At 64.2% G+C, this 21,778-nt stretch overlaps 4 protein-coding genes across 5 annotated transcripts in view; 1 reads left to right on the plus strand and 3 right to left on the minus strand.

The window, feature by feature from the left end:
* The window catches only part of TSPEAR (thrombospondin type laminin G domain and EAR repeats), a 162,246-nt gene that overhangs the window by 24,837 nt on the left and 115,631 nt on the right, over positions 1-21,778 (plus strand). The window lies entirely within an intron of this gene.
* On the minus strand, positions 2,474-3,037 carry LOC306637902 (uncharacterized protein; the record flags this gene model as incomplete). The annotated part of the gene is made up of 1 exon (XM_079100790.1): positions 2,474-3,037. The coding sequence occupies exon 1, from the start codon at positions 2,792-2,794 to the stop codon at positions 2,474-2,476; it is 321 nt and encodes a 106-aa protein (XP_078956916.1). The 5' UTR covers positions 2,795-3,037.
* On the minus strand, positions 9,450-10,241 carry LOC306637897 (uncharacterized protein; the record flags this gene model as incomplete). The annotated part of the gene is made up of 1 exon (XM_079100785.1): positions 9,450-10,241. One exon carries the CDS (start codon positions 10,239-10,241, stop codon positions 9,450-9,452), a length of 792 nt encoding a protein of 263 aa, XP_078956911.1.
* Positions 15,080-16,123, minus strand: LOC306637892 (uncharacterized protein; the record flags this gene model as incomplete). The annotated part of the gene is made up of 1 exon (XM_079100778.1): positions 15,080-16,123. The coding sequence occupies one exon, from the start codon at positions 16,121-16,123 to the stop codon at positions 15,257-15,259; it is 867 nt and encodes a 288-aa protein (XP_078956904.1). The 3' UTR covers positions 15,080-15,256.

A 21,778-nucleotide genomic window follows, 5' to 3' on the forward strand; every position in this document is an offset into this window, starting at 1 on the left:
TTTTGTTACTGTCTAGGGTGCTGGTCCCTCTCCACTCAGCAAGGAATGAAGAACAGGACGCAGAGAGAGCAGGCAGCGGGTGCATTGCAAGAGCAACAGCAGACTTCTCCAAAGAGAAGGGCCCGGGAGCCGGGAGTCTGGCGGGGTTTCAGCCTGAGCTTCTCAGGTTCCCTGGAGTTCCCTCCTCTCCTTCTCCCCTCCCCTGTCCTCACACTCCTCACCTTATTGACCAGTGGCCCCTCTGTCCATGTGTCTGTTCAGTTTTTCTGTTGGGTCCCCACTTAGGAGCGAGTTCGAAGTGTCTGTCAGACTGGGTCCCCCCTGTGTCCACCAGCACTTGGTCAGGCAGGAAGGTGACCTCAGCAAGAAGGCCCTCCCCCTCCCATCCCCTGTGCCTGCCCTGCCCGGCCCTCACTGGCCCTCCTGCCTGGCCGCCCAGGCCCTCTGCGTCTCCCTCGCTTCCAGTTTAATGGGGTCGGCACGTTTTCCGCTGAGGACTTTAAAGATGCCTCTGGAGCCGACGGAATCCGGTCTTGGTTCTCTGCGGCCTGTTCTTCAAGCTGCACCCGGCCACCTCCGCTGCGCCTTCAGTCGGCCGCTGGGGTCTCCTCCTCCTCTGGCAGGACACGTGGTTTTGCGCGTCGCGTGCTTTCAGTGTTTCCCTGGCGGCTCTTCGGCGTGCCTTCTGCCCGGCGCGCTCCTCTTCCTGGGCCGCAATCTCGCACGGCCACAGTGACTCCATATCGTCCCAGAGCTCCTCCATGTTTTGTTCCTGTTTCTCCCCAGCACATCTTTCTCTCTGTTTTAATTTTGGTTCTTGTTCACCAGCCTTCAGATCCGGCGACGCCACACGTGGCTGATCTGAGCGCCGAGGAGCCCGCCCCAGGCACCGCCTTTGACCCTGTGTCCGCCCCCACGCGTCTGCTCGGCTCCCCTCCTGGCCGAAACCTCCTCTGTTTCTGTGGCGTGGCTCCAGCGCCTGGCCACTGTGTCCTCCCCGCCGGCCCACGCGTCCCACGCGTCCCGTGGCTTCTGTCAGGTATCAGCCTTGTGTCCGGCGCGTTGCCTCTTGGCTCTCCTGTTCACACCCCAGATTCTAGGCGCGAGGTGAAGCGTGGGCGAGGAAGGGCGGGTTGTCAGAGGAGGGAGGCAGCGACCGCCCTGTGCGCAGCCTTCCCTGGAATCGCGCGCACCCCCTCGCAGTGCTGATGGATGGTCGCGCTGCCCTGGCTGGAAGAGCCGCTGTCAGGCTCTAGAGTTGGGGAGCTGGGTGGAGACCTGTGTCGCGGCAGGCGCCCAGGAGGGCCCCGGGCTGCTCCGGTCACCCTGGCTGGGGCTGGCAGTTTGTCTGGGGCTTGTTTGCAGATGTGGTGCCGTTGGGCACTGCAGGCCGCAGCCCGGAGTCTGTGTCTGAGGAGCGGGCCCCTCGCCCAGCGTCTGGGTGGCTGGACGGCCATTGCCTCGAGCCAGAGCTGGCTCAGGGCGGCTTCGCCTGGGCGACTGCACAGGGCACAGGTGGGGTCAGCACGGAAGCCCGCCCACGACGTTGCCCCTCCCCATGAACCTGGCGCACCCTCCTGTCCAGCGCCACGCGACACTGACGGCGCTCCGTCTCCCCTGTTGAGCGTCTCCTCGCGGCTCCTTCGTGGGGGGGGGTTGGGACAACCTGGATGGAGCTGACCTGGCTGTGGGTTTGCTCTTCCTGTGCTGCCTTCACTGCAGAGACTCAGTTCCTCTGCAGCGGGCTGCGGGTGGTGCCCTTAGGGCGAGGGCTGGGGAGCTCAGTGGTTCCGCCCCACCCTCATGTTTGGGTGCTCCTGTGTAGAGACGCGGAGTCTATGAACTTCACGCTTCCCCTGGAGACGGGCTTGCTGACCGAGCTGCCCTGCTCGGTGGGGCTGAGCAGGTCCAGCATCTGCTCTGCCTGGGGCTTGGACCACGAGGCCTTCTCAGACTCCTGCTCCTCCTCTGGGGGAGGCCGACTCTGCTTTTGCTTGTGGTGGGCAGGAGCAGAGGCAGTGGCTTGCCCTCTGGAGGAGAGGAGCTCTAAGGCTGCCTGGCCTGGGCCCAGGCCGGCTTCCCGCCTGCCCCTCAGGAGAGGGTGTTCTCTCCTACCATCGCCCACCCACAGTGGCCCCGGGAGGCGGGTGGGACACACCTTCAGGCCCCCAGGGCCCCTCCTCTTCAGCCAATGGGACAAAGGCTCTTTGAGGGGCGACGGCCCCCTTGGTATCGTTCTGCACCTTTGAGGAAAGGACTTGAGGACACAGGAAGACAGCAGAGCTGCTTGGGAACGGATTTATTAGGCACACGCGGGTTGAGAGAAGGACCCCGGGAGGGAGTCCTTCCCTGGGGGACAGGCAGGGCAGGGGTCAGCTCCACTCTCCCGCACTCTCACTCCCAGGCAGGGGCCAGGGCCGCGCCCTCCACCATCCCCAGGTGCTGGCGGGCACACTGGTCTGTGGTTCTGTGGTCAGCAGCAGGCAGGGGTGCTGCAGGACACGGGTCTGCAGAGGAGGGTGGGGCAGGAGGGCTGGCAGCAGCCGGAGGGCTGGCAGGAGGGGGCCACGCACAGCGAAGGAAGGCAGCTCACAGGAAGGCACCCCGAGGACTGGCAGGAGGGTGCCACACACACGACAGGCCTGCAGCTCACGGGTGCACAGCAGGCCACCTGGCACCTCACGGGCACATACACGGTGGGCCTGCAGCTCACGGGCATGCAGCAGGACGCCTGGCAGGGGCTGGGCAGGCAGCAGGCCGGCTGGCAGCCCGAGGAGCAGCTGGTGTGGCACATGGTGGCTGAGGCTGGTTGGTGCTGGGGAGGAGGTGGCGAGGTCTGGCGCCTGCCTCCCTGGCAGCCCTTATGTGCCGGCCCGGGAGCCCCAGCCACACGGAAGCTCGGCTGTCTTCCTGGCTTGCTTCCTCTGGCCTGTCGCACACTCGCTGGCTGCTGAAGCTGTTGCTGCTCGTTTGGCTCCGTGACTAATCGCCCTTCCTGCAGCCCCAGGGCTCAGGGAAGTTGTTGCTAAAGAGCAGATGGAGGTGGCCTTGTGGGCGTGGGGACAATGTGGCAGAAACTGGCCTGCTGGTGGGCGGTGGGGCTCTCCAGGTGCTGGGGTGTGGGCAGGTGGAGGATTCGGCCCGTGCAGACAAGGACGGGGCACCCTGATCCCACGTTGGGAGACACTGATGGGAAGACCCCAGCAGGTCACCGTCTCCAGGAGAGGGAGGGAGGGGCAAGAACGGCGCGAGGAGCTTGGAGATGCTGCCACTGTGGGCACATGGGCAGCCCACCTGAGGGGGCCAGGGCCGGCCGCCATGCCCAGCCGTGAGAAGATAACGGACGGCTTCCCACAGTGAGAACCCCAGGTTGTAAACTCGCTGGAGAGTCTCCCAGCAGGTCAGGGAAGTCAGACCTGAGCAGTAGCAAAGCGAGGCGAACCTAAGGCAGAAGACCGGAGGCTGCGGGAGGCTTCGGACCAGGAGGCCAAGAGCACAGGGCCCTGCAGAGAGGAGGGGCCAGGCATGGGCGTCCTCAGCGCCCAGAGGCACGAGAGCCGGGGACGCCGAGGACCAAGGAAGACGCCCTCAGGACAGCAGAAGCCGGGGCCTCCACGCAGAAGCCGGGGCCTCCATGCAGAAGCCGGGGCCTCCACGCAGAAGCTGGGGCCTCCACGCAGACTGCAGGCAGGACATGCAGAGGGACGCGCCCCGGGCTGACGGGAGCGGGTGGGCGAGGGAGCCCCCAGGTGCCAGGCAGGCGGCTCAGCAGCAGGCGGAACAGACAGTCCCGTCCTCTCGAGTCGACCGCCAGACGGGACCTTCTACGCTTGGCACGGAGGTCGTGTGAGAGCTTGGTCACACGTGGTCACACCGGCTTCTCCTGGCCAGCATGGCCAGCAGCAGACGAGCTGCGGAAGGGCAGCACGTGTGGCTGCCTGGCTCCTCAGGCCTGCAGGGTCATTCCCGCTGTGTGGACACTGGCTCTGAGTCCTGGCGGCAGTTGAGGCCCCCCAGGCCCAGGGTGGTCTTCAGCCCTGCAGGGTCTGATGAGCACGGTCAGGCTGGTCCCATGCCTCCTGGGGGAACATCCTCCATGTCCACTACTGGCTGCCACAAGGACACACAGGAGCCCTGGTGCAGCCTGGCAGGAGACCAGCACTGCCCGGAGGGGCAGCCCTGCCTGAGGACCCAGGGTGTGGCCAGCGCATGTGGAGGAGGGGTCCTGGCACCGCGAGGCAGGGCGTGTGCTCACCACGGCCGCTGTGGACGTGAGGCTCATGCCCAGAGCCAGGCCAGCACCTGGCTTTGCCCGGCCTCCTCTGAGGGGCAAGCTGACGGCACCTGTGGGTGGCGAGAGGGGTCTGGCCCTCGACTCGGGCCCCCGGGACGGCTCCTCCTGGGCTCCCCTCAGGGGCTGTCCGGGCTGCCTGGAGCCCCTGGGCCTGGTGGTGGCCTTGAGGCCCGGGTGGTCACTCCACGACTGGTCCCCGGGCCCGTCAGGTTGATGTTTTCTCCTGTCTGCTGTTGCTCTGTCCGCGCCTACTGACCTGGGACTTGGGGACTGTCCCTCTGAGCCCAGCTCCCGTACCACAGGAGACGCAGGACGCGGGAGCTGGGCTGAGTGGGGTCCCACTCGGCGTTCACGAGGCACGGCGGCACCTGTGGTGGGACCCGCTCCCGCTCCCGCGTGCTCACCTGTGCGTCTGGGTCCCGCCAGCAGCGGCTCTGTGTGGTGACTGCTCCCTGCGGGTGGGTCCTGGCGCGGGGGCCCCTTTGGCTTGTTCTCTGTCTGTGGGGCCACGCGGGCGCCGGAGCCTCTAGTCCTGGCGGGGCCTGGAGTGAGCAGTGTGCTGTGTGGTGGGGACGCAAGACAGAATGCTACAGCGGGGACCTTGAAAACCCGTGGGGTGGTCTCCCCTGGCCTCCACAGTCGGCCTCCAGCTCACCAGCCTCCGAGTGCAGCAAGCACATGGCCAGCTACGTCACAGGCCCTGTGCTGCAAAAGGGCTTCCTGGACGAGGGAGCAGCAGGACAGTCAGCAGAGCGGGCAGAGTGGGAAGCCGACAGCCCACCCGGAGGAAGGCACAGGGTGGCCCGTGGCAGGAGGCCCAGGCCCAGGTATCAAGGCTGCCCAGCTCCTGCCCTCCAGCCCTGCCTCCTTCCGCCCCACCCAGCCTCGGCGCAGCCTGTGCCGCACCAGCTGCTCCTCAGGCTGCCCTCCAGCCCGCCCTGCCTCCCTGTGCTGCCTCCCTGCCTCTTGCTGCCCGGCCCCGTGTGACTGCCTGCTGCCCTGTGTGTGGGGTGCCGTCTCTGGCCAGGTGGCCTGCAGCATGACTGCCAGCTGCCCGCCCTCCTGCCAGCCCTGCTCCACAGCAGCTCCACCTGCTGCTGAGCCTGTGATCTCTGAGGCCTCCCCTGGGTGAGGGTGGGAGGCAGTGCCCCCTCCGACCTACTGGCTGTACACACGTGACCCCTGTGGACTGCCCAGGCCTGATGACCTCTGCCTTCTTTGCAGCAAGGCCACCACCTCACCCCCGAGTCCAGGGACTCTGCCTGGTGTCCTCCAGCCTGGCTCGTCTACACAACTGTCCACACTGCCTGAGTCTCCAGGTTTTGGAGCCTGTAGTGGCAAAGACAAAATAAATGTGGGAGGCGGGTGCCGAGTTTGTGTGGTGCCTGTTTTTAATATTTCCCCAACTGCTTCTCAGGAGCAATTTCCTTGAGGATGCTGGAAGGTTCTTCTCTGCAGAGAGGGCACTGGCCTCTGGTAGCCACTAGCCCTATGATGGTCTCCTCAGGGCAGCTCTTGGGCCAGCGGCTTGTCTTTGCACTTGGGCTGATGTGACCGGGTAGCTTCCTCTTGTCCCCTTTGTCCCTTGATCATATGGGGTGGGTCCTCAGCCTGCTGTGGTGGCCCAGGCAGTCACTGGCCCTCTGGTGTGTCCCTCTAGGTGAGCGTCTCCTGCCCTTAGTGCTGGACAGCAGCTGGGAACTGCATCCCTCCGCCGAGGCTGCAGCCCTGCAGCGGGTGGGGAGCTTTGCAAGTGACCGCCAGGTTCTGCTGTGCAGTGTCCCTGGCCCCAGCCCCAGAGCTGAGGCCAGCACCTCACGTGGCAGAAGGGACTCTGCAGACGGGAAGATGAGGAGGGAGGCTGTCCTTGTTGCAGGTGCCCCGGTGCCACCACCAGGTCCTGGTCACTGGACGGCAGGAGCAGCTTTGGCTGGAGAAGAGGCAGGGGACCAGCAGGAGTGGGCTGCCCGTGGCCCTGTGGGGCAGGAGCTGGAGAGACTCGGCTCCCCCGGAGCCTCTGTAGGAGCCCCTCCTGCGCACACCGGGCTCTCGGCTGGGGAGCCGGCGCAGCTCCCGACCACCACGGCTGGGCCCGCATCAGTGTGCAGTGGAAGCAGCTAGCCTGCTATCCTTGTCCCTGGACGCTGCAGCACCTGGCTCCACCTGGATTCTCTGGCCTCTGACCTCGGCTGGCCTGTCCTGGAGCAGCTGTACAGGGGCCAGGCTGAGGTGGGCGGGTTCCCCAGCCTGCTCCGGGGGCCTCTCTCTGCCTCGGGCCTCTCCAGAGCCAGCGCCTGGGCCTCTTGCTCCAACTGCCCCGGGGGAGGCCCCGCCCAGCAGGTGCTGCCAGCAGCCTCTATCTGCTGCCTTCTGTGCACCTCCTGGCCCCTCTCGCCAGGCAGGTCCACCTTGGCGCTCCCTTCCCAGGACCTGGACTCTCAGGCCATGCCTGTCCTCCCCAGGAGCATCCAGTGCCAGCTCTGGCCTTAGCCTTCTGGTCATGTAGGCTGAGGCTGCACCTGTCACCCTGCAGGGCACGTGTCCTGCCCCAGGGCCTCCTTGCTCTTGCCTTGGCCTGATCTGCCCCTCAGGAGAGGGCCCATGGCAGAGCCCACTCCACGTAACCCCTGCCTCCCTTCTGTGGCCTCCTCCCTCTCTGGGTGAGTCGAGGGTGTGCTGTGTCCTGGGCTTCTGGGCAGAGTTTTGCCCTGGCCACCTGCAGCAACAGAACTCACCTCTGAGAACCTGTCTGAGCCTCATCAGCTGCCTGTGCTGCTGGCCCCTGCTGGCTCCCTCGGCCTCCATGTGCTGGTGCTGTCCTGTGTGCGTCTGTCCAGAGCACCCCTCCAGTGGGGACCGGTCCTGTGGATGCAGCCCACCTGACGGCCTCACGTGAACTCCGCCACCTTGGCACAGACCCAGTGGTCACCCGTGCTCAGCTTGGGACGTGTGAGGACTGGAGCTTCAGCTGCCTTCAGAGGGTCCACGGGTTCAGGCCCAGCGGGAGTCGGCTCAGAGCCGGGAGGGGACTCAGGGACCTTGCCAGTGTGGCTGCTTCTCGCCTGTCACCCGGGCCAGCCCCTGTGCACAGCTGCACAGCCTCCAGCGGGGCGTCTGAGCCTTCTGCTGGTGTGCCCTGCTGGGAGACCACCTAGCCCGTGCCGGTGGACGAGGCAGCCCGGGCCCTTGGCTCCGGCCCCAGCTGCGGAGGGTGGCTCTGCAGGTCCTCCTGTTTGAGCTGTGAAGGTGGAGACTGTCCTGGGCTGTGATGAGGCCGGGCCATGTGCCTCCCTTGCTGGGTCCAGGAGTCAGGGCACTGAGACTGTGGCCTCCAGACACATGGCCCTGACCAGGTGAGCTCCAGGAAGCCTGCCCTCAGAGGACCTGGCCTCCACTGCCAGGTGGGCCTGCTGGGGTGGCCGGCCTGCTGGTCAGGGCTGCTGAACACGTGTCCATGTGTGAGAGGCTCACTGCCCATGGCGGTCACTGCTGTCCCATCAGGTGCCCCGGGTGACTCCAGAGGCTCTGTGCTGGGAGGTGGCAGAGTGGCACATCTGTCCATCAGCTGGACGGTGCCCCGCCTCCCTCAGGTTGCAGGTACTGGGGTCTGTGTGACTGGTGCAGCAAAAACAAGGGTCTCAAGGAGGGGTGACAGGAGCTCAAGAAAACACAGACAGGGACACATTGCGAATCTTGAGCGAGGCCGGGCCAGGAGGGCGCCGACCGTCCCCTGCTGGAGGTGCAGTGGCCAGGCGCTGGGCATGCGCACTCTGCAGGGCTCTGCTGGGGGCTTGAGAGCAGGTGAGTGGCTCCTCCTGAGAGTTGCCAGGAGGCTCCCCTTGTGCCGAGAAGTTGGGCGGCCTCCCTTGGAGCCCGGCCCTACTGCCCTGGCCACCGATGGCTGTGGTCACACACCTGCCTCTGGCCAGCAGTGTTTCCCGGGCACTGAGGGGTCAGCTGCTGACTGGCTGGCTCCTCTCCAGGGCTGTTCCTGTGCATCGGCACCCGGACACCTGTTTCTTTGGTCCGTAGTCAGGTGACTGCTTCGCCCACTCTTCTGCGCTGCTTCCGGAAGAGCCCGGGTCTCGTGCGGGTGCTGGTGGACCCGCCATGTTTCCTGACATCTGAAGGAGCAATGGACCTGGACTGAGGAGACCGGCAGGCAGCCGTGCAGCCCCGACTTGCCCCTAGGAGGCTGAGGACGCTGAGGTGTGCTGCCCTCTTCCTGGGGCTGAGCTCCCTGGGGTGCGCCGGGCAGAGCCCCGTCCCAGGAGCCTCTGATCCTGGCCCCATCACCCACTGTGCTCTTCCCGGGTTCCCAGGAACCCCATCAGCATGGCGCAGGGCCAAGGAGGGTGCCCACCTGGCTCTCCAGGGTTACAGGTCCACTGAGACCGCAGCCTTGCCCAGGCCTCCACCCCACCCGCTGCCGTCCCCAGGGTTGACTGTGCGCCTCCTGAAGCAGGCCAAACCCTCAAGCAGGAAGAATGGCATCCAAGTGACCCCTGTGTCCCTCTGAGGCTCCCTGGGAACATGCTGGTTTCAGAGCAGGAGGGTTCTTCACACTTCGGTGGGGGCAGCCTGCAGGTGCCTCCCTCCCTGGCTGCTGTCCTGGTCACTTGGGAGGCCCCAGGGCACTGCAGAGCACTCTCAGGTCCCCAGCCTGCGGCTTCCTGCTTCTCCAGCTCACCGGGAACCGCACCAGCGGCCCCAGGGCAGAGCAGGGAGTGGGAAGGAGTCGCTGCCTCCAAATCCTTGTGTCTAAAGTGCTTGGAATCTGATCTGAGAACGCGCCCGGGGCCTGGCTCTGAGGGACACTGGAACCACTGCCCAGATGTGGAATGGGCGCCAGGCTGGGGGGGCAGAACACCCACAGCAGCCACGTTTCCTCTGGAGACGCTTTATTGGTTCAAGCTTGACCTTGGTCACAGTGGACGCCAGAGAGCAATGCTGAGAAGGGAACCAGGGGCATCACCCGTGAGGGACTGAGGTCCTCTCCTCAGACAGGGAGGGGGATCCAGCTCAGACTCCTGCAGGGAGCAGCTCTGTGGCCACCAGCAGGAGAGGGGTGACTTGAGGGTCAGCAGGCAACCGTCAGCGGTTCCTGCAAGTGAAGAACCCTGCTTGGGAGCACAGGAGCAGGACATTGAGCCGGTCAGCAGCAGGACTTCTGCCCCAAGAGGACACGGCAGCAGGCCGGGCGGGAGCAGGCGGGGCGGCAGAGCAGGGACACGCAGGAGGCTGCACGGCAGCAGCTGGGCTGGCAGCAGGAGGCAGAGCAGGAGCTGGGCACACAGCAGGCGGGCCTGCACACGGGGCGGCAGAGCAGGGACACGCAGGGGCAGGGCCTGTAGCAGCAGACGGGCTTGCAGCAGACGGGCACACAGCAGGACGGCTGGCAGGGGGAGCAGCTGCAGCAAGAGGGCTCACAGCTAGACTGCTGGCAGGGGGAGCAGCTGCAGCCATCGGACTGGCAGCTAGACTGCTGGCAGCAGGGGGAGGAGGCTCCAGAGCAGACGGGCACACAGCACACGGGCTTGCAGCAGAGGGACAAGCAGCAGGACGGCTGGCAGGGGGAGGATGAGCAGCAAGAGGGCTCACAGCTAGACTGCTGGCAGCAGGAGGAGGAAGGCCCAGAGCAGACGGGCACACAGCACACGGGCTTGCAGCACACGGGCTTGCAGCAGAGGGGCACGCAGCAGGACGGCTGGCAGGGGGAGCAGCTGCAGCAGTCAGGCTGGCAGCCAGACTGCTGGCAGCAGGGGCTGGAGGCACAGCTGAGTGGGGAGCAGACGAGGGTGAGGCAGGGGGCCGGGGCACAGCAGCTGGGCTGGCAGCAGCTGGGGGCGCAGCAGGGGGGCTCGCAGCAGCTCTCTGGGCAGTCGTCCACCTGCCAGGAGGGGTCAGGGCAAGAGCTGGAGCAGACGGACATGGTGGAGGCGGCCATGGCGGTGCTGGCGGGAGGAGGTACGGGAGGGTGTGAGTGTGAGTGTGTGTGAGTGTGAGTGTGAGTGGTGAGTGAGGACCTGGCGCCTGGGCTTTTATGGGCCCGGCTGTTTTCCTGCTGAGCTGCAGGGCCGCCTGCGCAGGCCCCTCATTAGTGCGGCTGCTGCTGACGCGTGTTGATGCCCAGGGCTGTTTCTCTGCCATCCTGGTTTTGGTCCCGGGTCCTGAGCTGCCCTGGGGCCGCTGGGCTCGGCTTGGAGGCGAGCGGTCTGGGGGCTCTGGGCCCGTCCATCCTGGGTCGGACGGACCCACGTTTAAATCACAATGAGCATTTGAAAACGGGCGTCTGAAGGAAAGCCTGCGGGTCTCACAGAACGAGCCCAGCACAGGGGCTCCGCCGCAGGCTGTGTCCCCGCCACGCCCGAGTCCCGGGCAGCAGGGTGCCCGGTCGGGCTCTGTCCACTCGCCCTGGTGCGCTCGGTCCCGCTCCCGCGCTCGGCCTTTCCTTCCCCTGACGCGCTCAGGGCCTCTGTGGGATTCAAGCTCTGCTCTGGATTTCTTCCCGTTGCCTGTGCCCCGTGCAGCCAGTGGGCTTCCCGTGTGGTGGCGGGTCTCACGTTACAGGTGCGTGTGCCAACGTCCCAGCCTAGCACGCGCTGCGTGACAGTCTGGCTGGGTACAGAACTCTGCTTCTGAAGAGCGTCTCCTCAGACACGAAGGCGCACCGCTGCCCGTGGTGTCCAGCGTTGCTGAGGACGGCCGGGGGCCGCTGGCTTGTCACTTCCTTGTGGGTGGCTTCTCAGCTTCTCGGGAGTGCTTGATTTTCCTCGATCTTCTGGAGCGTCGGGTGTTGGTCTCCAGGCTCGTTTGCTTTTACTTTCTGAGGGTGGAACTCACTGAACCTGTCAACACGTCCACTCGTCTCAGGAATCAGTTTTGCACTATTTTAAAGATCATCTCCTCATTTTTAAATTTTTGGGTACGAGACGTTGAACTCGGGGCGCTCGCCCACGGAGCCGCACCCCAGCCCTGTTCTGTGCTTTATTGAGACCGGGTCTCGTCGAGTTGCTGGTGCCTCGCGTTGCTGAGGTCGGCTCTTCAGTTGACATATATTTGCAACTTTTTCATTTTCAGAAATTGGTTCTGTTTCTTTGTCACAGTGGCTCGACTCTGTCCTGTGACGTGAACGCACGGTCCCCTGACTCCCGTGGTGTCACCGAGATCTTACGAGGTCTGCCCATGTCTTCAGGCCCTGGCTCCCCTGGAAGCCGGTCGCTGCTCTTCCACTTCCTGAGTGGAAGACGCAGGTGTGGGCTTCCTGTGCCCTGGGGCTGCTCGGCGGATCGCCAGGCCGTTTTCACCCCGAGACGCACCCGGACCGGAACCCCCACGTCTGTGTTGACGTGATTTTGATTCCATTTTCTCTTAGCTCTTTGCACGTCCGTTTAGAGACGTCAGTGTGTTCGTGGGAGGGCTGCGAGCTCCATCCACCCTCGGCCACCAGGAAGGAACTCTGTCCCCGGAGGAAGGGACGGAGAATCGTGACTGGCACCGTGGGGTGTGGACGGGGTCTTACCCTTCAACGTGCCCAGCCGCGTGGCTGCTTTTCAGAGTCCACCCTGCCTCACGTGGGACAGGGAGCCAGTTTTCCAGATGCAGAAATGCCCAGAGAAGTTGGCTAATCTGCAAAACCTGCGACCCCACAAACGCAGGCTGGCTTCTCTCAGGGCCAGGCTGGTCTGACGTCCCCCGCCCGCTCCCTCAGGATGGGCTCCCGAGAGGCCCAGCTGTGTGAGCAGCGTTCGGGCTGGACGGGGTCCTGGGGCCAGTGGGGCCGGGGAGCCGCCCCGGTTCTGGAGCAAGATCTGGGGCGTGGTGACCAGCCGCCTTCCAACCTGATACCTGTGGTTTTACCCACAACCCTCTTGGTCTTGGTGGCCCTCTGTGGGGACGGGCTTCTGCCGGTCAGGGGGCCTTCGGCTGGGGCCCAGCAGGCAGGTTCTGTGAAACATCAAATGATCTCCAGAAGCGAGCCCGATCTGGCGTCTGGGTGAGGGCAGAGCCCCAGGGGCTGCGGTGCGGCTGGGCGGGGCAGGCAGGGCTGCCGGGTCCCCTGCGGGGGACGCCCGCTGCCTGCCTGCCTTCCCACAGTAGACGGTGATCCTGGCTTGCCCTTAGCTCAGGCCGGGTGCCGGCTTGCTGAGCGGCGTGGACTGAGCGTGGCAGCGCTGGCCTGTGCACAGCTCCTTCCTGCCCCTGCCTTGCAGGAGTCCTTGGCTCGCAGGCGAAGGACAGCTGCGTGCTGCGCCCCCGGGCTCCCTGGCTCCTCCTGCTGCTTTGGCTGGCTGCTCGCATCCCCTCTAACTTCCTCAGGATGCTCTCTGCTTGATGACCGCCCACTGTTCCTCCTCCCCAGCTCTGCCGGAGCTTAGTTGGAAATGGACAGCCCAGAGGTGTGCAGCGTGCGGCTCCCTGCGTGTGGGCACTGGGTGAGGACGAGCAGCGGCACGCCGCCCATAGCCACGGCTGGTGACCTGGGCGTGTGCCCAGACGTCCAGGCTCCCGTGAGCAGGTCGAGCCCGCGGCCGGCAGGATCCACAGCCGCTGCGCCAGGCCCAGTTCTCAGAACTCGGGGGCCCGCGGTGGGCCTCTGCCCATCACCACGCCTGCCCTTCCCTGGCCGGCGCTGGAGCCCACGCTCTGCTCCCTGGGGGGACCCAGATTCCACCAGGAAGAGATTCGCTGTGTGTGTCTCGTGTTCACTTCACTCGGACGCGCCCAGCGTCACAGGGTCAGGTCCCCCTCTGCCCCCTCTCTCCCTCCTCCCCCCCCCTCCCCACTCTACCCTCCCCCATACCCTTCCCTTCTCTCCCCCTCCCCCCACCCCCGTTAGTGGCCCTGTGCCCCTCCCAGAGTGCAGCTGTCCCTGCACCAGCTGCAGGGTTCCCTTTACCAGCTCCATCACCTTCAATGACTGCAGTTTGAAAATATCGAATGGAACATTCCAGAAATGCCCAGTTCATGGGTGTTCAATACTCCTCATGCACACTGTCCAGATGGCTCTACTTTATTATTTGCCATGGTCTCTTCCTGCCCCTGATTGGCCAGTAGGACTTCACCCCAGGCGTGGGCAGAAGGAGCTGGGCAGGCTGCGTCCTCCACCGTGGACGGGCACCGGAGACCCGGGTCTGGGTCTGTCACAGCCGCTGTGTCTGTGGTGTGTCCGTCAGCCTTGGTCACGTTCTCCTCTTCCCTGCTGAGACTCGGGTGGAGACCCCGTGGTTCTTGGGTAGTGGCTGGGATGTGGGTGGGCCAGAGGTCGCCCTCGGGAGCTCTGCTGGGCCTCGGGCCGCACAGTCGCGCCTGCCTTGGCGTCCCTCCCTCGCCCCTCCTGGGCCAGCACCTTCCTGTCTGTGGATCTGTCTGTCTGGACATTTCCTGGGAGTGGACTCACGGGCCGCGGCCTTTGCGCCCAGCATGGGTCCTCCCGTGTGCCCTGCAGTGGCGTGAGCGGCCACGCCTCAGTCCCCTCGAGTGGACGCTTGGGGGCCCCTTCCTGGTGGTGTAGTGGCCGTGCACGCAGCAGCACGTTCTGTGGGGACCGCATTTCCGTCTCCGTGGCCCAGGCCGAGGCGCGGGCCTGCAGGGCCGCCGTCCCTCGATGTCTCCCAGGTCAAGAGCGTGTCCTGCACAGTGGCCATGCCGGCCCTGCAGCTCTGATCAGACAGGACATGCGTCTGCCGGGGCATCGGAGCTGCGATCCCCAGCAGGAGCTCGTGGGCCCCGGCAGGCAGGCCCCGACTGTCCTGGACGTCAGGTGCAGGGAGTGCCGGACTCGGCCTGCCTCCTGCCTCCTGCCTCCACCCTGTGGCGTCGGAGGACACAGAGGAGGCCTGGCCAGGTGTGCACAGCCAGAGGCTCAGCTCCGTCGCCAGCCAAGGCCACAGGAGGAAGCTAATATCTCTGTCATGGAGGCCTCGTCTGCCCCTTTTGGGGACCTGCTTGTGCCTCCAACAGATGGACGAGGCTGCGTCACTTTGGTCTCTGGTCTGGGGACACCCCCGCTGGCTGTCCTGGGTGCTCTGATGTGGGGGGACGGGAGGGCGTCTATCCTGACCGTGGAAATCCATGCTGCGCCTGGGGTAGAGATGGGGCTGGCGCCTCTGACGTCCCCTTCAGGCAGGGGACCTGGGACCCCAAGCAGGCACAGCCACCTGGCAGGCAAGAGGCGTGGTGGCCTCAGGCAGGAATGGCATCCCCATGTGTCTGAGCCCCGGGGCAGAGTTGGCGGTGAGTGGGAGAGACCCAGGGCCCCGGGGCTGCAGGAGGGCTGCCCACCCGGTCGGCATATAGGAACAGGGTCAGGAGGCAGCCAGAGCCCTGGCACCTCCAGGGCGGGCACAGAGGGAGGGGACCCGCTCCCGGACTGTGGGGACTGTGGACTCTGCCTCCTTGGGGCTGCCCAGGGTGCCCAGAGGCAGGCCCAGGAGAAGCCCTGGTCAGGACGAGGCTTGGGCCCAGCTTTTACTGTGGGCCCTGGACGGGAACCCAGGCTGGGTGGTATGCCCTGCAGTCCGAGGCCCTGTCCCTGGGCACTAAGGTCACCTTGTCCCACCAGCCGCAGCTTCCCCAAGGAGGGCTGGGATACCGCTGGGCTGAGGGTCCCCCAGGGGCATGGGAGCCTCCCTGGGGGCTCACAGAGGCCAGCACACTCGGGTCTCGTGTCCTTCTTCATCCCGGCCCCTCCCGTGTGTCTAGAGACAGGACAGAAGGTCAGTGAGAGACACGGACAGCTTTATTAGGACTCAGGCGGTGTCACTGCCCAGGGTGTGACCAGAGCTGCGGGGGGCAGGGCTCATCCTGGGACGAGAGGATGCTGGGCAATAGCAGGAAAGGGCCTGGGAGCAGGCCAAGCCCTGAGAGGGGCCTGCTGTGTTCCCTGGGGCTGTCAAGGGCAGCCGAGGCTGGTGGGCAATGGGTGCCACAGGGAAAGAAGCCTAGATGGGAACCAGGAGGTCAGCAGCAGGACTTCTGTCCCAAGGGGACACGGTAGCAGACCGGGCGGGAGCAGGCGGGGCGGCAGAGCAGGGACACGCAGGAGGCCGCGCGGCAGCAGCTGGGCTGGCAGCAGGAGGCAGAGCAGGAGCTGGGCACACAGCAGGCGTGCCTGCACACGGGGCGGCAGAGCAGGGACACGCAGGGGCAGGGCCTGTAGCAGCAGACGGGCTTGCAGCAGACGGGCACACAGCAGGACGGCTGGCAGGGGGAGCAGCTGCAGCAAGAGGGCTCACAGCTAGACTGCTGGCAGGGGGAGCAGCTGCAGCCATCGGACTGGCAGCTAGACTGCTGGCAGCAGGGGGAGGAGGCTCCAGAGCAGACGGGCACACAGCACACAGGCTTGCAGCAGAGGGACACGCAGCAGGACGGCTGGCAGGGGGAGGATGAGCAGCAAGAGGGCTCACAGCTAGACTGCTGGCAGCAGGAGGAGGAAGGCCCAGAGCAGACGGGCACACAGCACACAGGCTTGCAGCACACGGGCTTGCAGCACATGGGCTTGCAGCACACGGGCTGGCAGCAGAGGGGCACGCAGCAGGACGGCTGGCAAGGGGAGCAGCTGCAGCAGTCAGGCTGGCAGCCAGACTGCTGGCAGCAGGGGCTGGAGGCACAGCTGAGTGGGGAGCAGACGAGGGTGAGGCAGGGGGCCGGGGCGCAGCAGCTGGGCTGGCAGCAGCTGGGGGCGCAGCAGGGGGGCTCGCAGCAGCTCTCTGGGCAGTTGTCTACCTGCCAGGAGGGGTCGGGGCCGGAATCGCAGGAACTGGGCTGGCAGACCCGGCTGCCGTAGCTCAGGTTGCTGGAGCAGACGGACATGGTGGAGGCGGCCATGGTGGTGCTGGCGGGAGGAGGTGTGGCGGGTGCAAGTGTGTGTGAGTGTGAGTGTGAGTGTGAGTGGTGTGAGTGGCTGAGTGGGTGTGAGGAGCCCTGGCTCTGGCTTTTATCCCCAGCTGTTTGGCCCCGCGGAGGCCCAGCCGCGTCCTTCCGCGTCCTTCCCCGTCCTTATGGACGTGCAGCCTGCGGCCCTCATTAGGGCTCAGCTCGTAAAACCCCTGGTGCTGGCAGAGCCTGGCCCCCGGGGCCACCTAGCGGGAAGTGCCGCTCCCTGGGCTGACCCTGCACCTGCCCCTCGAGGCTCACCTTCTAGGGCTTCTGGCGTTGGCTCTTGGCCCTGGAGACACGTTCTGTGAGTCCTTGGCCTGTGTGTGCACTGGACCCGCCTGGCCTCTGGCAGGAGAGACTGGACGGAGCTGCCCGTGTTGGGGAAGGGCCCAGGTGAGGTGGCCCTCCCTGCGGCTGGGTCTCTGTGATCCGAGGCTGTGTGGGCAGCAAGGCCAGGGCGGCCTCCTTCTCCGAGGAGATGGACGTTCCAGCCAGGCCAGGGCTCCCGGGACAGTCCCCGCTTAGGACTCTGAGCCCTGGCACTGTGCCAGCCTGACCTCTGGTCCTTCCGTTTCCCCAGACCACTCGTCCCTGGTCATGGCGAGGTGGGTCCTGGGTCAGGACCTAGGACGGGGAGGCCACCCAGCCTGGGAGGTAGTGTGGAGTGAGGGTCGGGCGGAGAAGCTGGAGGACGCTCGTTGTGGCCCAGGCCTGTCCTGGGAGGTCAGCTGCACAGGAGCCCTGACCTCGGGTGGGCCTTCACAGCAGCCGTCCCAGAGACCGAGCCCAGCAGGGCAGTGGATGGCGTCTCCCAGGGCTGGTGATCCTGTGTCCATGGCCTCTGCAGCTGGGATGAAGCGTGGGTCAGATAGTTGGACATCCACGTGCCAACAGATGTTGGACACCATCTGCGGGGTCAGAGGCAGCCAGCTGAGCAGGACAGGGCTGGGGACACAGGGGCCATTGAAGGCAGGTGGAGACTAAGAGGAAACCAGGACGAACCTCAGAGCATCCCTCTCAGAAGTGCCCCTGGGGTCTCTGCCCTGACGGGCCTGCTCCCAGCCTGCCATGGAGGCGACACCGGGCAAAGTGGACGGTGCCCAGCCTGCTGGCCGCCACCATGGGCCATAGAGCAGCGTGACCAGTGTGGGCCGGGGGACCGGCGGCGGCTCCCCTGCGGCCCAGCGGCAGCCTGAAGGTTGGGCAGGGCTCCTGGTGACTGTCCTGCCCCGTCAGGAACCGAGCCTCTCACTGGCTCCGGAGGGTGTCACTCAGACCTGGGCACAAGGCCTCCTGTGTAGGCCCATCCTCGGGCAGGAGGGGAGGCAGGTGAGTAGAGACGAGGCTCCGGTCAAAATCTGGAAGGTTCTTCCTGGAGGACCAGGACCATGCCGCACGGCCAGAGGCTGCGGGGAGCCGATGGGGACGCAGGACATTCAGGTTCCCAGGGGCGCGGAGGGTCTGCTATGTGTGGCTCACCATCGGCCTTGCCATTCAGCGGCATGGGACGCTCTGCACATGGTGCCAGGTCGGGACCCAGGCTCTGCTCTCTCCTGTGAGGAAGCTCTGCTCACGCACCGCGGCCTCCCCAGCCCGCCATGCAGCGCTGCCTTCCTCTCTGGAACTCCCTCACGGTGCTCTCTGCTGCCCTCGCTGTCCGCCCCGCCAACAGGGCTCCTGACACCTGTTCGTGTGCTCAGTGTCCCCAGGCCATGGTGCTCTCCCCTTCCCCTGTTCTTGCGTTCTGCCCTCGGCCTGGGAGCTGCAGAGGCCGAGGTCCTTTCTTCTGTGGCCTGCTGAGCTCTGCGGTCCCCTTATGTGTCATTTTTTGGTACCAGGGATTGAACCCAGGGGCACTTAACCACTGAGTCACATTCCAGCCCTTGTTATGTTTTACTTTGAGACGGGGTCTTACTAAGTCGTGGAGGCTGCCTCACACTTGAGATCCTCCTGCCTTGGGCTCCCACGTTGCTTGAATTTGAGGTGAGTGACCATGCCCAGCGGTTGCCCAGCGGTCCATGGATCTCCACGTCACTTCACCCAGTGACTGATGTTTGGTCCCTTTTCATGGCGTCTCTCTCTCTCCATCCATAGTCTCTACTGGTCGATATAGCTTCTTCCTGGTTTACTTAGTTCTTTGTCCGTGGTTTTCTTTAGCACACTGAGCACCTCTAAGAGAGCCGACGGGAAGACTCAGTGAGTCTGATCCTGGGCTTCTTCAGGGATGTTTTCCTAAGGATTTTTTTCTTTCCTGTGAGTGGATAGTACTTTTTTTTTTTTGCTTCCTGACATGCTTAATTACTTTTGTTGAACACTGTACCACAAATATTAAATGGGGAATTTTGGGATACCAGCTCCTCCTGTGCAGTTTGTTGCTGATTTTTTGACTTGTAGTTGGTTACGATCATTTTCTAAAGTAGTGCTGTGATAATTGCATTCTTCCTTACCAGTGGTCACCACTCCATTGAGTTAGTGTTCAGAGAGTGACCTGCGTTCCTCGCACACCTGGAGTCAAATGTGTTTCCCCAGAAAAAGGTGTGGCTGGCAGTGTGTGTGTGCTGGGTGCCGCCTGGACCAGCCTAAGTGGTGTGCTCCACCTCTCCTTCACCTCCTGCTCACACCATTGATCCTGCTCACACCTTCACCTCCTGCTCACACCATTGATCCTGCTCATGTCCTCACTTCCTGCTCACACCTTCACCTCCTGCTCACACCTTCACCTCCTGCTCACACCTTCACCTCCTGCTCACACCTTCACCTCCTGTTCACACCTTCACCTCCTGCTCACACCTTCACTTCCTGCTCACGCCTTCACTTCCTGCTCACTCCTTCACTTCCTGTTCACACCTTCACTTCCTGTTCACACCTTCACCTCCTGCTCACACCTTCACCTCCTGTTCACACCTTCACCTCCTGTTCACACCTTCACTTCCTGCTCACGCCTTCACCTCCTGCTCACACCTTCACCTCCTGTTCACACCTTCACTTCCTGCTCACGCCTTCACTTCCTGCTCACTCCTTCACTTCCTGCTCACTCCTTCACTTCCTGCTCACGTCTTCACTTCCTGCTCACACCTTCACTTCCTGCTCACACCTTCACTTCCTGCTCACGCCTTCACTTCCTGCTCACGTCCTCACTTCCTGCTCACTCCTTCACTTCCTCCTCACGCCTTCACTTCCTGCTCACGTCTTCACTTCCTGCTCACACCTTCACTTCCTGCTCACTCCTTCACTTCCTGCTCACGCCTTCACTTCCTGCTCACGCCTTCACTTCCTGCTCACGTCCTCACTTCCTGCTCACTCCTTCACTTCCTCCTCACGCCTTCACTTCCTGCTCACGTCTTCACTTCCTGCTCACACCTTCACTTCCTGCTCACTCCTTCACTTCCTGCTCACGCCTTCACTTCCTGCTCACGCCTTCACTTCCTGCTCACGTCCTCACTTCCTGCTCACTCCTTCACTTCCTCCTCACGCCTTCACTTCCTGCTCACGTCTTCACCTCCTGCTCACACCTTCAGTCCTGCTCACGCCTTCACTTCCTGCTCACGCCTTCACTTCCTGCTCATGTCCTCACTTCCTGCTCACACCTTCACTTCCTGCTCACACCTTCACTTCCTGCTCACACCTTCACTTCCTGCTCACGCCTTCACTTCCTGCTCACGCCTTCACCTCCTGCTCACGTCCTCACTTCCTGCTCACGCCTTCACTTCCTGCTCACGCCTTCACTTCCTACTCACGTCCTCACTTCCTGCTCACGCCTTCACTTCCTGCTCACGTCCTCACTTCCTGCTCACGCCTTCACTTCCTGCTCACGCCTTCACCTCCTACTCACGTCCTCACTTCCTGCTCATGCCTTCACTTCCTGCTCACGTCCTCACTTCCTGCTCACGCCTTCACTTCCTGCTCACGCCTTCACCTCCTGCTCACGCCCTCGCTTCCTGCTCACGCCTTCACTTCCTGCTCACGTCCTCACTTCCTGCTCACGCCTTCACTTCCTGCTCACGCCTTCACTTCCTGCTCACGCCCTCGCTTCCTGCTCACGCCTTCACTTCCTGCTCACGTCCTCACTTCCTGCTCACGCCTTCACCTCCTGCTCACGTCCTCACTTCCTGCTCACGCCTTCACTTCCTGCTCACGCCTTCACTTCCTACTCACGTCCTCACTTCCTGCTCACGCCTTCACTTCCTGCTCACGTCCTCACTTCCTGCTCACGCCTTCACTTCCTGCTCACGCCTTCACTTCCTGCTCACGCCTTCACTTCCTGCTCACGCCTTCACTTCCTGCTTGCTCGGAACTTGAAGGTCAGTCACAGGTGCGTGCCCAGAGCTGCCCAGGTCTTCCTGAGCACACGCCCCTCTGTGTGACGCCTGGGGCCTCCTACATGCCTAGGAACATGGGGTCTTCAAAGCCCTTCATCCCTGCAGCGCCCCTGCCCCCGCTTTTCCTCCAGGCTTCTCGGGGTGCCCACTGTTTTCACAGGTGACCCCTCCGCCCAGATGGCAGCAGATGGCTGATTCGCCTCTAGATGTTCTGACAACGCCCCCCACGTCGCTGCTTCTCCAGCGAGTTCTGAGCCTGCAGAAATCAAGCCTGGCCCTGTGCTGGTCCTCCAGGGAGCCCAGACAGGTCAAAAGGGGGCAGCCACACCTCCTGGGAACCAGGCCCCAGACCAGGGACTGTGCCTGCCTTTGCAGGTCAGCACCCCCTGGGGCAGGAGAGCTGGGGTCACAGCCTCAGCTCCTGCTGTGTGTCTGGCTCCAGGGGATGCTTCAGATTCAGGAGGCGTTGGTTCTGCTGCAGTTCTGGTCCACTGTGTTGCCCCTGAGCCTGCCCTGCTCCTGCCTCCTCTGAGGTCACCCTCGGCATGCTCCGCCTCTGACATCCCTTTCAGAATTTGGAAGCGGTGGGCACGCCTTGGCCACCCTCTGGGCTGTGGTAAAGTGGAGCCTGGCCTGGGCACAGGCGGGCAGGGTGCTCTTGCAGCTGCTGCTGGCCCTGCTCACGCCCGAGGGTCTGAGGTCCGGTCCCTGGCGCAGAGCAGTGCAGAGGCCCACACTGGGGCTCTGCTGCCTCGGCCAGAGCGGTCACTAGGGCGCTTCCTCCTCAGATGCAAGAGAGCCGAGTGCTGCTACCGGGGGCCCAGGCCGCTGAGGGGTGGCGGCTCCGGGCCTCTGGTGGGCAGCGCAGCCGGCTGCCCCACGTTCTGGGCTCTGAGTCGTGTTCAGGGGACTCAGCTCAGCTCACTCAGCCGGGGTGACAAGTCTGCATCTGGCCTGCATGTCCACAGGGGTCTCTGCCTGGGGCTGGACGGCCTCATACCCTCGCTGCACTGGGCTTCCTGGGCCATCCGGAGCTCACGGCCTCGCCTGTGCCCCTGTGCCCCATCGTAGCCCCACAGGTGGGACTCCAGGCTGCGCCTCTGTTCTCGGTCCCTGGAGCCCCTCTGTGCTGGGGACAGTCATCCCTGAGCATGTGTGTGAGTGTGTGTGTGTCAGGGTGTGAGTGTCAGTGTGTGAGCATGTGTGAGCATGTGAGCGTGTATGTGGATGTACACGTGTGTTAGTATGTGTGAGTGTGCTAGTGTCAGTGTGTGGACACATGAGC

This window comes from Sciurus vulgaris (genome assembly GCF_902686455.1).
Source record: "Sciurus vulgaris genome assembly, chromosome: 10".
Taxonomy (NCBI): Eukaryota; Metazoa; Chordata; class Mammalia; order Rodentia; family Sciuridae; genus Sciurus; species Sciurus vulgaris.